General features: G+C 41.1%; 2 protein-coding genes across 2 annotated transcripts; one reads left to right on the top strand and one right to left on the bottom strand.

The window, feature by feature from the left end:
- Positions 1–674: 674 nt before the first annotated feature.
- On the bottom strand, positions 675–5,306 carry LOC136434856 (dehydrodolichyl diphosphate synthase complex subunit nus1-like). Its single transcript, XM_066427935.1, has 5 exons — positions 4,898–5,306; positions 3,289–3,420; positions 2,797–2,949; positions 2,316–2,415; positions 675–1,908 (listed from the first exon to the last, which is right to left on the bottom strand). The coding sequence occupies exons 1-5, from the start codon at positions 5,175–5,177 to the stop codon at positions 1,818–1,820; spliced, it is 756 nt and encodes a 251-aa protein (XP_066284032.1). The 5' UTR covers positions 5,178–5,306; the 3' UTR covers positions 675–1,817.
- Positions 5,307–5,406: 100 nt separating this feature from the next.
- On the top strand, positions 5,407–10,538 carry LOC136434846 (juvenile hormone acid O-methyltransferase-like). Its single transcript, XM_066427923.1, has 4 exons — positions 5,407–6,380; positions 6,937–7,168; positions 7,533–7,664; positions 10,009–10,538. Exons 1-4 carry the CDS (start codon positions 6,172–6,174, stop codon positions 10,252–10,254), a joined length of 819 nt encoding a protein of 272 aa, XP_066284020.1. The 5' UTR covers positions 5,407–6,171; the 3' UTR covers positions 10,255–10,538.
- Positions 10,539–15,553: the final 5,015 nt, after the last annotated feature.

Here is a 15,553-nt window from a genome sequence, read left to right as displayed (position 1 = left end):
GTACTGTGGTAGTTTGCAGATCTACAATGTAGTTCCTCCTAACAAGGTTTGTGGCTTTACCCCTCTGGAGGGTACAAAACAGTTTATTAACCTGTATTATTTAGATTGGTGTCACAAAAATTGCTGCTGTTCAGGATAAAGGCCTGCCAAAATGAACTAGCATGGACCAGGTCCTGTTAACGTTTATGTACCTAACCTTATTTGTAGATGTAAATTGGGAATATGTGCAACTATGGTTCAGTACATCTAGTTCATTACATGTTTCTACAATTTAAAGAGTCCTGAAAAGGGGGCAGACTATAAACAGAGACATCCTATGGAAAACACTGCACTTGTACTACTGTCTTGCCCCGACATAGGCTTGCTCTCTCCCATTTGGAAATGCCAAACAAAATCTTCATATTTAAAGGAAACAAGAGTACAAGACTAATGCTTGAGCAACACTTCTGCAATCTTTCTTTTTTATTCCCATGGACAGAGCTACACGGAATGTATCCTTAGATGATAGTAACAGCAACAATGATAGGTTCAGCCATTGTAAGGTGTTGAGTTGTCACCGTTGCATGTATTTGGCTTGTTTCTATCCAATCAGGATGCAAACTTTAACATACTGGGCATGTGATTGGTCTATTCACGACCAATCAGGAGCATAGATTTGAGTCTTGAACACACTGTTAGGTGACATTGGCAATGCTTGAAAGCATAACCTTTATTAAACCATACTTGCTGCTATCACTGAATTTTGGAGATTCAGATATCACATTTAGTACACAAATCTGTGACTTGACCATACGTATATGATACTGCATGGTCCTTTAACATTCAGTAAATACTAGTATCAAATCAATCAAAATTGAACATTGTATTTAAATATTGACATACAATGTACATAGATGTTTACAGCCAGACATACTTTTTGTATGACTAGCACAATTATTTGATTACAAGAACAGCATCGCTGCAGGACTTTCCTTCCCGCCTTCACTCAGTTGGTTTAAAGAACAGAATAGTGTAGATTATACGATTAATAAGTAATTCTGTAATTTCTAATGATTGTGCGTTGACTACAACAAACATTTGGTGCCTACGAATTTAGTGGAGCTTGTGGTATGAAAAAAGGTTTTAAAAAACACTGCACATTCTGTATTGAACTAAGCTTCATCCAATGGAAATACTGCCTACCATGTCACTAATGGCAAGTCTGACAGTGCTTTCACAATTCATCAAAAGACCAGAAACAGTGGGGATGTAGTTTTGCAATGACAAGTTGCCACCCTAAAAAGGCCTTGGGACACAATGAGAAGTTCCTCATCAGTTTTGACAGTAAACAGACATTGTTACAGCCTGTGAACACGATTCTACTCTAACTGCAGCATTACACAGTACTGGTCCGTGGTTATTTGCTATCACTTCTTTTATGTAGCCTCCTGTCCAATACATTAAGCTAAGAGTAAAAAGCAACATCATTTTTCAATACCTTTGTTCAATTGCTTGGATTTGGGGGAAGGGGAGGTTGGAGATTTGTGCACACACACCGATATGTAATATGTCCAACATTTTATGTGAACATCCAATATACAGATCACTTCAAACTTTGCAAGTAATTCAGCTTGAATATGACGAGTCTTCTTGTGGTATCTTAAAGCTACATTTGTCATCTTACCATCACCTGGTATAAACACATAACCTTTTTCACATACTTGAACTTTTAACAAGAATACTAACTAATTCTTAAACAGCGATCTTAATTAATGTGCTTGAATTTTATTGGCATTTTCTACTACAAAAAATACATGTATCTTTGCGGACGTTTTCGGCTATTTGCCGAAGCGTTGTTCTATGTTCCCAAAGGACTGCAGTGCCAGTAGGAAGGTCTGGTAGTCTATACTGTGATGGGTGGGCAGTGACCTGAAACCATGGTAGAGAACACATCAGACTATCAAACTTTATGATGAATGAGTATAGCTTCATAATTAGAATATGATGCAAGATACAAAACATTAAGAAATTTTAAAAAGTATGATTTAAAAGACAAAACAATTTTAAAAATTGTTTTTTATCAATGAAATTCATTGGGCGATCTGTCGGTTGCTTAGCAGTAAAAGTTCTTTCACATCCTCTAGTGGACTTGTAGTTTACTGTACATCTACAGTACATATATCAGGACAATTTCACTTCATTTAAACAAGAATTTAAACAATCATATCACAAGCTAAAAGGAACCAAGTTACAAATAACTTGGATTTAAAGTATTTATTGACCAGAAAAGCCTGTGCTGCAATAAGTGTAAGAAGAATTTATTGATGTCTACTTACAGAATTTCTGTGAGGCGTATTTGCCAGGGCAGGAAGCCCAGTAAACTGTCGACTGTCCCAAACTTCAGGACCAGGTCTACGTCAGGGGCGCCTTTTGTAGCTGTGGGGAGGGAAATTTCAGGCATGTTGAAGAAAGAAATACTCTAAACAAAACTGATGTTTGTAGTGCATAAATACAAAATTCAAATAAAATTATTTGAACACAAGGGAAAAAAAATTATTTGCATGTTCTTTTTGGAAATTTGGTATGACAGCTAGAGCCAGCTAGAAAATTCAAGCTAGCTAGAGCCCTGCAACGTCTAGAAAGAATTTCATATGCAAGCATAGATGATCTAGACTAGGCTGACGGCTCCAGGATGTTTAGTAACGTTTTAGGAGGCAGATTTAATATAGAGCTGCTTTCTTAATGAATAAAAACTGGGGCTCTGGATATCTGAATAAAAACTGGGGCTCAGGATATCTCATCAAACAGAGTACTGACCTTGTAGTAGCCCCTCCAGACTTGTGGGTTCAAGGTCGCCCACTTTCTTCCGTTTTGCCTCCACGGCCTGACACCACCTCTGCGCGGCGTGTAACAAGTCTGTTCTGCCATCTTCTGACGACAACAGACGAACTTCAACACTATATTTTTGTCCTGAAAAGAACAGACATTGTTACATTGGTATTGTGGGAAGCTGAAACAGACAAATTTTAGAAGGAAGTCATACACTATTAAGATAACTACTAATACAGATGTTTGTCTTTCTTACATCACCAACAGTAAATTGAGCATTCATTTTTTTCTGAAGTTGGCAGGTTTTTTTACCTCTGTCGGCCCTACAGCATCAAATATGGCTAAACAGTCCTTCTCAAGAATGACAGTCTCTGTCACATGAAAAAGCACATCAGTAACCTCACTCAGATCTTTAAACTATTGGTACTGTATATGTATAATTCAGCCTTCATTTTGATGTTGTTCCTCTATTTTCCTTACCTGTTAGTTGTGTTGCTGTTCTATTCCCTTTGACCAACTCTATACTGTACTTGTTACTGTCCTCCCCAAGAAGCTCTTGTTGTTGTTTCATGATCTCCTGCCAAAGACTTGTGTTGTTTCTTTTGAGAATTCCTGAGGAAGAAGAAAATATAGGTTGGTCTATTATATTGTATGTGTCAATAAAAGCATGGTTCTCTGTTTGTATTTGCATACCAGATAAACTGCCTCATGCCCCATGGCATACACAGGATGACATCAGATTTGTTCTGAGGAGTGTAAAATAAGCTGGATATCCAGATTTATTTGATCCACTCACACCAGGATGGACCCCTACTCTTTTTGATAAGCGTGGTGGGTTTTTCAAGACATTTGTTTTAATTGCTTGGATTTGGGGGGAGGGGAGGTAGGAGATTTGTGCACACACTTTATATGTCATTTGTCCAACATTTTATGTAAACTTCCAATATCCAGATCACTTTTAACTTTGCAGATTCATATTATGATTCTTCATGTGGTATCTTAAAGCTACAGTTACTGTCTTCCCCAGTTACTGGATTTACTTGATCCACTCACAACAGGATGGACCCCTACTCTTTTTGATAAGCGTGGTGGATTCTTTTACGTGCTCAAGGTGTGGCTCTTCTCAAACATTGGACCTCCATTTAACGTCCTATCCGAGTGTCACTAGCTGAAGCTATGTACTACATGTAATTCACATCTGAGTTGAGTGAGGAAATTGTGAGGCACAACATCGGGAACTGTCAGGAATTCAGTTCAGTACCTCCAGGTTCTGAGTCAACAACCCCAACCACAGGGCCATCAATGGGACCATCTGTGTAAAAAATGCATTTTGTCTGAGTTATGATATCTTTAAATTAGTCATATGTTCAAAAAAATAGTTTTTGTCAATGATAACAAATCTTAAGTTAGATTCGAATATACTTTGAAGAGACCAGTGTTGTTTTTTTATGATCTCGAGTATTTTTCTCTCTCAACCTGAGTTCCACGAGTTCAAAGTCTTCAAATTGAGTTCAAGGTGAGTTCGACTGCCACTCTGAAAGGTCAGTGAGCTCAGTGATCACGCCTGCGCCACGTGTTCAGACCAAAGATCGCGCTATGCTCTAAAAACCAAGTAAACACACTGAGGTTTACCTGACCTAATCTCAACTTTACACGTAAACAGGTGGTCTGGTGGATTCAGAAAGCCCTAGTCCTTCAACCATAAATCTTAAGATGGTGCTGTGCATGTAAAAAAATATCTATTCAACCTTAAGGACCTGTAAGCTGATGCAACTATCAAAAGTTATTTCAAGAAATGCTGAACAAGCCATGTTGAGCATTCGGGTCAAAGTTCAACCTGATACTCGAGAACGCCCACGTATGAACAAAACGGTCCGCCGAGAACTACACGAAAACGTTACGATTCTAGACTAGGGATGTGATGAAACATTCGTTCATATACAATACCAACATATATACTGAATGCAAGGGAAACGAGCATAACGCCACTTGAATAATTTCTGAACAAATTATAAACGTGATACGTGTAACGCAGAACAAGGGGGAGGGGGGCGTGCACGACAGAGATCAACGCTCGCTAGTCCCTTACCCTGGCTGTCGTACAGACTTATGTAGGAGATGCCCATGGCTGCGCACCACACCACCAGGCTGGCGAGCTCCCCGTATCTGAAGTCGTCCTCCACAACCACCAGACCCACGTGGATCGGCAGCTTACTCAACTCCTTGGAGTCCGACTTGATTCGGTGGACGTTCCTCTTCCGGTGTTTGAAGGCGACCGGCTTCTTCAGGCCATGGTACAAAGACGCTAGCCAAGTCCTGATCGCTAAGAAGGTGTGCACGAGGTAGAGCAAGACTTGGTGAAGGATCATTGTCCCAGGATTAGGAGAAGTCTGAAACGGAGCGAAGGTAGCGAAAGGTCCGAGGAAAGTTGCATCAGGAAGCTGCCATGTTGGAATCAACGCGCAGCCTCGGTCTCGTGTCGCCCGTCGATTGGTGGATGAAATGCACTGCAGTTTGTAAATATGTCGCAAGAGAGCGCTCGTGAGCTGTCAAGATCACTGTAGGGTAGATGTTACAGTGGACATGCACGGCGGATGCCAAAAATGGGTAGTGCTAGCCTGTATTTACACAAGCTCTCGGCCGGAGGTCTCCACCCCAAGACATGGGATGGCGGTCACAGGACCGGCTGACTAGGAGCGCGATTTGTCAGGCTAGGGTAGTGCCAACTTAAAATCCTTGAAAACCTTTATTTTCTTTGAAAATTTTGGCCCAATCTTGAGACTTTTTTGTTTAGGTACAGGTAAGGTCTAAGCTTTCCTATTTTGGTCAGAATTTAAAGTTCAAAGACTTCCGGGATCTGTACTCGTCGTTCGAGCTGGATAACAGCCTGTTTTCTTTGCATAGTTATCAAGTATACCCTTGTGGCTATGTGATGCAGAATAATTTTTGAGATTGAACTAAGGGTAGGTACTTTCACAAGGTGTTGTTTTAGTGCTTCTTATGCTTGTCTCCAATGAGAAGGTTCATTGGAGCAAAGTATACCACCATCATTATTGCCGGCTAGAGTTTTGATTTTGATCTGTACTTAATGGACATGTACTTGCTGTTATGTATCCTTCGCTTGCATCGCCACGTTAAAAAAATGTTTAAGTCAACGACCGTTATTCAGGTCAATGACCGCTTCCTTTTTTTCGTTCCTACCGGTCTCGATTATTCAGGGTCATTCCAGTCATCGCTGTATTAATTTGACTTGAAAAACTGGTTTATAACGTCCTTGGGTTCACATCCGTTCACCTGTGAGTGATCAGGTAGAGGGTTACTAACTACTGAGTGTCGACCCACATTACACCCACTGAGTCAAGCATGGACACCGCCGACGCAGTTCACTACTCTCAGAACCGCTCCTTCCAGGACACCCATTCCCAACAGTTTCTTGGGAAACACTTGGAGTGGGTGGAAGGAGACACGGTGCTGGACGTGGGATGTGGAACAGGAGAGACAACGCGGTATATCGCACGACAGAACGGCGTGAAGGCTGCAGTAGGCTTTGACGTGTCCCCGCAATTCATCAGGTAAAGACGTGGTCGCACTCGTTGTACGACATTTCATCATGCATTCAGTAGTGGGCCGGGGATGCACATGTTTGCCACAAAGTTGTTCCAAAACTAAGAAGTACGCGAATTGAATTTTCGACTGCCCTACTGCAATCTCCCTCAGATTCAACTCTGAGGAAGACTAGGCTAGCGTATCGAATAGGAAGACTAGTGCTTCGAATTTCGAGAAAGACTGTACTGCGTCGGACAGCTGAAATTCCATGCGCTATTTGTGTTGGAACCAAGTTTCTGCTCTAAACTAGAACCAATAGTTTTGTTTTATTTTTGCCGGTAATTTCCAGCCAAGTTCTATAGTATCACACGCATCACAGGCAGGTCGAGATGCCAACAGGCCGTGACCGTTGAAGACAACCATGATTGTTCTCGTGATGTTGTCTGCTTACGGGGAGATTAAATTGGCAGCATTTTCTTACTTATGATTAATGACCACGAAAAAGAGATGATATTCCATTCTTGAGAGTACATCGGCCTATTGGTTCTTCCTGGTTTTAATTGCCTGATAAATATGTTTCAGACACACCAATGGAAGTAACACTGTCAAGAACGCCACGTTCTTTGTGGCCGACGTGCAGAATTCCTCTGAGATGAAGCCTGAATGGAGGGAGTCCTTCAGCAAAGCAGTCAGCTTCTACGTTCTACAGTGGGTGGGAAACAAGCAGGGCGCCGTGAGAAACATCGCCTCCTGTCTGCAGCCAGGCGGGGAGCTGTTGATGACAGTACCGACAGATGACAACTTCTTGTTTAAGGTACGCATTGTAGAATCTGACCCATACAAAAATTAAAACAATGTCTTTTTCTTCATCATAAGTTTAATCTACCTTATCACACTACACGGTAATATTCACAGCGTATAAATGTGTATTTGCCGTGTCGTTAAATGTCACTTTACGTTCTGCGACTAGAGAGTTTTTGGTAGACTACCGAAAATTAGAGGACTTCGCGCGGCTTGCTTTCGTGTTGTTTTCAATGTATCGATGTTGAAAATGTGAAGTGAAGAAAATGCCATGAATATGTTGAAAATTAGTTGTAAATATCAATCTGAACGGAGATGTTTGAATTCAGAATATTTGCAGTTTTGACAACAAAAATTGTTCAATACGTACCTTTAAGGTGTCCCAAACCATGGCGGCGCATGCGCGCTGGCAGAAGTACCTGTGCAGCTGCCCGGACTTCGTCATGAAGCCGTGGCCAGCTGATGACGAGGAGGGGATGTACCATCTTCTTCAACAGTGGGGATTCGAGGTAAGCATTGAAATCTGCAGTCAATTACTAGTTAGATATGGTATGCCAATGTCTATTTACGCATACCTTTGCAAATCTTTCTTTTCTTTGCAAATCTTGAGAAAGACCATTGAGCATATGTACAGTAGTAAAAGTAGTATGACTTTTCTCCACGATATGTTTGTGACGGAGGGGGGTGCAGGCCTGCTAGCATGCTGGCTATTGATATTCTCCCGTTTTCAAAACAAGTGCTTTTGAAAAAAGCTGGCGTTTTGTCTACGTTTATGAGTGTGAATTGTCTTTCCCTTTTCTTGAAGTAAAATCTGCCAAAGAAAGTCACTCAAGGGCTGTTGAGTCTATAAGAAAAATTGTCATTTTGGGAAAGGAGTACTGTTTTAATAGAGAAAGGCAGATTGGGGAAAGCAATTTTGAAGTTACGGCACTTAACTTAAGTGCTTTTGAAAAAGCTGGTCTTGGCCTACAACTTGTACTTATTTCTAAAATGTACAATAGGCTCATTATAAAAGCTATCAATGTAATTATGTACGTAGCACGCAATAAAACATTTACAATTTGAAAAAACACCATTGAATCATCAGCACTAAGGTAATCAAGTGAAATAGAAGTTCATAACAGCTAAGGTTCTATCTAAAATGACTACCAAATGTCAAACAAGTGTTCAAACCAATTAACAGCTACCTCATCCCTATTATTCTGGTTTCCGCATTTACAACATTTCTTCCTTATTTTCCTGGATAATTTTGCTAAAATTCATGAAAATTCCCATATTTTTGTGCCGAGCGTCGTCACTTTCCACGTCCGTGTTGTCTGAATGAAGGCGATACTGAACAATGGAGCATTTGCTACTGTAACAAAGGATCGCTGTTTTGCAAACAACATCAAGAGCCTCTGTTTACATCGGGAATAGAAGTTTAGTGGCGAGTGTTTTGCAAGAATCATCTTACCGCGCATAGGAGCCGCTGCACGGTATTTTCCATTACAATGAACAGAAAAATTCGAATGCCGGGTTTGGAATCTATGAAGTCCTGTTCATAAGACAAAGGCCTTGTATATATTAAATGAATATTAAAAAAAAACTATAAAAAAATATGTTTTTATTTATTAAAGGCACCCAGAGCATTTTATGAGGCTTGAAAAGTGGAAATATGCTAGTTGCTGTCATCTTTATGAAATTGACATTCAATGCCACTGTTTACCACATTTGCGTGCAGATTTCTTTTCAAAAGTGCTCAAAAGCGGCACTAAAATAAGATACATGGGATCTTTTAGTTACACGCGCCTCGTGTAAATAGACAGATACCATAGCCCCACCCACCTCCGTCAAAACGTAGAAATGCAAAATTAAAACATAAAAATGCAAATATTTGACGGACATGCAGTCACTCTCTCATTGGTCGAACCGCTAATTGTGATGGACAGTCAGGATCAGTCTATTAGAGTTTGGATTTTCTATCAGTTCTCATCACACAACGACATCGTATCTTTGCTCCTTTATTGTCGACATGTAATGGCAAAGTGTTATTGAAACTTATTATGTGTAGGAATGACTAGAAATTGGATTTTTCTAATTCAAGTTTCAAGCCTCATAAAATGCTCTGGATGCCTTTAATGAAAAAAATAAGAATATGATATTCATAAATATGATATTGATAGATTGATATAATGTTAATATATTTTCGATATTTGATATCTAAAAAGAAAAAAATTCATGCACGGACTCGATCCCGGATCTTCCAGATCCTAGGTATTACGACGTTACTAGTTGAGCTAAGTTGTAATGTGTACTATGAGCCATTGTGCACAATGCTTTAACCTCACTACATGGTATCATTTATGTCGATTTTTGGTCGTTTTCGTGACGAAATTATTTTTTTACCTCTGCAATCTTGTGGTATAGATGTAATATGGTCATTTTTCAGGATATCAAAGTCCGAAACCACAATGCAATGATATTTCCGAACAGTTGTAGCAGTTACATGCGGTCGCCCTCCTATGTGTCATGCAAATCAAGCCTGCCTGAAATTTCTTGCTCACTTGCCATATAAGGCAACGGCTATACAACAATTTTGGAACGTCTTGCCATATAAGGTCTTCTGGTGTGCGACACAGTGTTGAACCAAGTACCATCGAAGCATCCTGCATGCATGCATCGAAGGTAAGAGCCAAGACATTGCGTTTTGTCGCGAAGGCGACAAAACGCAAAAAAGACGATACTGATAAAGTTACGTAATCAATGGGCCGTTACTCGTCTTATACGCTTTAGCGACTTTATTCAAGCCCACAAATAAACGACATCATTGTAGATTCTAAAACTATTTGATGTTTTAACACCATGTTGCTACAGATGCTGACATCTGACTGCCCTCTGCTGGAGCAGTCCTACTGTTCCAAAGAAGAGGCGCTGAAGGCCCTCCATCCCTTCATGGCGACAGGCCGCATCCCGCCTGAGGAAATGGATGATTACCTGGCGGACTGGTGGCGTCACGTCTGCAGCACTGATGACGTCACTCGCAGCAGCGTGTCTGTCAGAGATGACGGTACCGTGACGTGGACAGTGCGTGTGTTTGTTGTGCATGCGCAGAAGCGGTAGAGATGCACTTCATGTAATAGAGCTGTATAGTACGTAACCACTCACCCTTTTACAAGACATAGTACTAGTAATAAGGATTGTCAAGTTTATCATTGGATGTGAATTTTTCACGGACTATTGTTCAAGTCCATGGCTTTTGATTATAACATTTGGTTAACTAGTCTCTGATTGGTTAATAAAAACGCTTCTGGGTTGTATATACCAGAAGCATGCAAGATCAAGAGTCTGTAGAAGGAATTTAGACATGTACACTATTGGATTGGAAATACATGTTTCTATCTGTTTATTTGCTTGTGCGTATTTCATTAAACATCCGATTCTTCGTTTTCACGGAACGTTCGAAAACAGCTACGTCACGCGCGGGCGCCATGTTGGATGATAACCTGGCTGAATATAGAACAACGGCACTATCAAAGTTACCTGCGGGTCCGAGTGCTCTGTTTTTGTCTCCATGCTCTGGATCGTTGAGTAGTCTAGCCAAAGTTAGATATAAGGACAAAGTTGCATCAATAGGTTTTGATCCATTTGTTTGAAAAGAAAATAGGCATTTCAGAAGGTTTTCTATATACTCAGCTCTCCGCTCTCCACAAAACAAGGCGAGTGTTTGCGAGAATCATCTTACCGCGCAAAGGAGCTGATCGACCGGATTCGGGAACCTTCTTTCAAAATCGGCAACACGTACATATGAAAGTTTCTGGTTCATTTACATGTACCGAGTTATGTTCATCTGCAGTTACTGTATCTTATTCTACAGCAACGTCTGGTTCGGTGTGATGATTTTAAGTGTGGTGTTTGTGTTACGTTAGGCCCCCATTCCGGCACTAGGACGGCGCTCTCGCCGCGCTCTCTCTGCATATATACAAGCCCGTATGAGTTGCGTATTAACATGTTTTTGACCAAGATTGAGTTTTCAGCCCAAGAAGTCATTTCCTTGGTTCGATAACTAGGCTGTAGGTCAACGCAGAACTTCTTCCTCGCAAACTTTCTTTAAACCTAAGAAATGTTCATGCGCAACTCATGCGCACTTGAATATACGCACAAGTGTGACATGGCCCTAAGAGCGCCCAAACTAAGAGCGCCGTAAGAGCGCGTAAGCATCCGTTGTACGGCATTGGCTGCTGCATGGCCATGCAGGCATGACCATGCAAGCATGGCCATGCTTGCATACACCACAATACACCACAATGCAAGCATGGCCATGCAAGCATGACCATACAAGCATGGCCATGTTCATGCAAGCATGGCCCTAAGAGCGCCCAAACTAAGAGCGCTGTAAGAGCGCGCAATCATCCGTTGTACGGCATTGGCTGCTGCATGGCCATGCAGGCATGACCATGCAAGCATGGCCATGTTCAAGATCCATGCATGGTCATGCTTGCATACACCACAATACACCACAGTGCAAGCATGGCCATGCAAGCATGACCATGCAGGCATGGCAATGTTCAAGATCCATGCATAGTCATGCTTGCATACACCACAATACACCACAATGCAAGCATGGCATTGGCTGCTGCATGGCCATGCAATCATGACCATGCAAGCATGGCCCGCATGGACGCACGCGCAGCGAATTTGGTTCAAGACCCGTGCATTGTTACTTTTCTTGTTGCCTTGACTCATCTCGGCTTGCGCTTAGTTACTGATACATGCAAGTATCCGTTGTACGGTATTTTCCATTACAATAAACAACTAGAGTTCCACGAGCACATTATCTTCGCCAAATAATCAAGGCTTATTGTGAAGAGTGATTAATATTTACATGCTATCACCTCCTGCAAATTTGATCATACACCATACCGTTTGGAAGTTATGGGGGGGGGGGGATAGAATGAGTCCAGTCTAGATAGGGATAAAAAACATTTGGTGGTACAGGACTAGTATCCGGTACCAGCAACCCTCTGGGTCAAAGCACTACAGGACGAGCGCAATTCCTACCATTGTTGAACTGTTCAATGAACTCTAAACAAACATGACTCTATTCACACTGTTGTTGTAATATATATATATATATATATATATATATATATATATATATATAAACTTTTGGATGTACTCATGATATGAACTCTAGAAAACATTGTAATGTTCTATACCGACCGCGCCCTGCTTGTTCGGAGTCAAACACTAACTGAATGATTGTGCAATATTTCAAATAGACTTTTCAATTGTTTTAACTGATATTCATGGAAACTTTTAATCGTTGCCTAATTTGTAACACGCAATGCCCTATGTTGTATTTAGCCTCGCAATATGTTGTATTTAGCATCACAATTCAGCCTTATACCGGCTGCCATGAGGCCTGTCTGTCAGATGATGACGAATAAACCAGTCTACTAAACTACGCACAAAAAGTTAGGAAACTTAACTTTGGTCGATCATATCTCCGTCGTTTCTTGATCAATTTCAATGATTTATATATCATTAAAAAGCTTGTGTGATTTTCTTTCCTATGATACCAAACTTATCATGATTGTGAATTAATGGTACGAACACCAGACCTGCTTATGCGAGCGGGTCACATAAAAAAAGTGCCCAAATTTAGTCTTCATCCAAACCAACAAAAAAATGGGTAAAGGAGCCTCAATTATGATGAAGGCGGCTTAATACTGAGTACACACGCCATGCGCTGTCACCACAGTCCGGTACATCCTCCTCATTATTGTCACCAGTTTTGTTACGCGGTCCCTAGCTATTCTTCCACAAGGAGTCGTCGCAGGTCGACCAGTGCTGTTCTGTTGATCATTCTTGCATGCACATCTCGCCCAAGCTGATCAGTGAGTCTGAGACTGTGTTCAATTGTGTTGAGATCTGGGCTGCAGGATGGCCATTCTACCCTCTGTATTCCTGCCTACTGGAGGTGGTCTGAAATGACTCTCATTCTGTATGAAAGTGCACTATCATCTTGCAGAATGGCACCCAGTCTAATATTGCAGAGGTAAGGATCTAGGAAATGTGACTGGATGGAGAAAGGTGTCTCTATATCTTGACACATCGAGGTTGCTTAGGGTGATTAGCCTGTTTTTTTCTGTGGCAGTTAACGTTGTACTGCCCCACACTACGACACTGACTCCAACAAAACAACAGTCAGCGTAGGGTTCTCCTCGTTGCCCACACTTTCATTTACCCATCCAACATCTGAATAAATCTACTCTTATCTGTAGCTGTGAACATAACATTCCTCCACACACTGTGACTGTTCCATTCACGATGTGGACAACACCACCACAAATGGGTTTGGCGCTGCGCTGAGTGTTTGACACTAGCATGGAAATTTGGGCACTTTTTTTCTACAACCCACTCGCGTAAGCAGGCCTGCTGCTGGCTCCATGAGATTGCAATTATAATGAGTTGGGTATCATAGGAAAGGAAATTACACAGGCTTTCCAACGGTATATAATGCATTGAAATTGATCAAGAAACAACGGAAATATGATCAACCAAAGTAAAGTTTCCAAACTTTTTGTGCGTAGTTTACTACTACTACATACGATGCTAGGTTCTCTCTGAGCAGAAGAGTGGTCCGGCTGGTTATTCACATGTTTTTAGGTGTTTTGTAAGGCTTTCTATTTCGTTCCCTTTCCGTTATGTCTCCAACCGTGTGTTGGACAAAAATGCCGAAACTGAACATTTTAAAAACCAACCGGACCCACACATCTGCTTGAATTGTAGTGAGACTGCCCCATTTGTTTATTTATGTGCCCCATCTGTTTATTTATACTTCTTGGCAAGGCCTTCTGCTGGCCTGTTTCGGGAACGCTGTCACATGGAATGTAATGGATTTACAATTATCCTTACTAATTCTGCAGATTAGCTCCTGTTTTCTATAATTAGACATCGATTGCGTAAAGCACCATCTGAGCTCTCTACATACAAAACTTCACGACAGTCTGTTTACCCCTTTTCAAGTAATACTTGACCGAATGTCAAAACAAAAACACCCACTGCAGTTCTAAACAAGCCGCTAGGGGGCCCAAACTTACAGAACTTACTTCTTGTGGCATGAACTATCTACCACACAACTATCATGACCATGGCACTTTCAGAAAATATGACACTAAATTTTGAAGCTCCGCTGCAGTACCTTAGGTACCCGCTAGAAGGCCCATTATCGAACTTGACCTTCCTTTCTATAAACCCTACCCATCCACTAAATATCATACAGATCCATCAACAGCTTCTTGAGTTATGTTGTCCACAAGAAATACACATCCGCACAAAGCCCGCTGCAGTACCGACGGAAAATGCCAGAACCATTTTTGAACTTGACCTCCGTTTTCACAACATCTACACACCTGCAAAAAATCATAAAGATCCATCAACGTTTCCGTCACTTTTTTGGCCAACATACAAACGCAGAAAAATTAAAAGTCCGCTGCAGTACTGTTGAAAAACGCAAGGTAAACCATTTTTGAACTTGACCTTCCTTTGCACAACCACTACACACCTACCAAAAATCATAAAGATTCATCAAAGGTTTCTTTAGTTATGCTCTTGACATACATACAGACCCACCAAACAGCTGGCTCAACCGAAAACATATAATCTTCCCCGAGTACTATAGTACACGGCGAAGATAAAAAGGCCGGGTTTGGAATCTATGAAGTTCTGTTCACAAGACAAAGGCGTTGTATGTATCAAACGGATGTTGAAAAAGAAAAAAAGAAAAATTTCCACACGCGGTCTCGATCCGTAACCGACTATTATGAAGATACATATGCTTTGATTTCACTACGACCCCCGTTCATATCAAGCCTAGCATAGCTGGTTGAATAGATCAAAATGTTTAGCCCAATATGAACGCAATTTAACCGGTTAAACTTTGATCAATTTTCTTGTACAACTTAATTATCAAAAGAGTCTGTTCACGTGACTTTGTGAACAAAACTATAACAAAGGTTTAGTCAACAAAATTACAGAAAGCATAGTTTCATTCATTCATTTGAATCACAATTAGCGGTTCAACCAATAGGCCAAGGAGGTTTAAAAGTCCCTTTTTAACCTCCTTTGTTCAACCAAGGACATTGTCCTTGGTTCAACCAACGAGAGAGTAACTGCGTGTCCGTCAGATATTTGCATCTTTATGTTGTTTATTTTGCATTTGTGCGTCTTGACGGAGGTGGTCGGGGCTATGGGATCGGTCTCTTGGTGGAGTGTGTCGAGGACGATGATTGGTTAATAACTGTCAGCCATTACTGATCCTGTGGACCCTGAGTTGTCTATTAGACAACTACAACAGTCTCAGCTGATCATCCTTGCCATTGTTGCTGTTAATCATCTGGCCACTGAGGACATCGAC

This window comes from Branchiostoma lanceolatum, chromosome 1 (assembly GCF_035083965.1).
Source record: "Branchiostoma lanceolatum isolate klBraLanc5 chromosome 1, klBraLanc5.hap2, whole genome shotgun sequence".
NCBI lineage: Eukaryota > Metazoa > Chordata > Leptocardii > Amphioxiformes > Branchiostomatidae > Branchiostoma > Branchiostoma lanceolatum.
The sequence above is the reverse complement of the archived record's forward strand: the minus strand, read 5'-3'. Positions and strand labels throughout refer to the sequence as shown.

Coding starts and splice junctions, on each gene's coding strand:
- LOC136434856 (XM_066427935.1), bottom strand. CDS start 5,177: ATGATCCTTCACCAAGTCTTGCTCTACCTCGTGCACACCTTCTTAGCG. Junction 3,421..4,897: donor AAGTCTGTACGACAGCCAGG/GTAAGGGACTAG, acceptor CTTCTTCCTCAG/GAATTCTCAAAAGAAACAAC. Junction 2,416..2,796: donor TCTGGAGGGGCTACTACAAG/GTCAGTACTCTG, acceptor CCCTCCCCACAG/CTACAAAAGGCGCCCCTGAC.
- LOC136434846 (XM_066427923.1), top strand. CDS start 6,172: ATGGACACCGCCGACGCAGTTCACTACTCTCAGAACCGCTCCTTCCAG. Junction 6,381..6,936: donor GTGTCCCCGCAATTCATCAG/GTAAAGACGTGG, acceptor AATATGTTTCAG/ACACACCAATGGAAGTAACA. Junction 7,665..10,008: donor TTCAACAGTGGGGATTCGAG/GTAAGCATTGAA, acceptor ATGTTGCTACAG/ATGCTGACATCTGACTGCCC.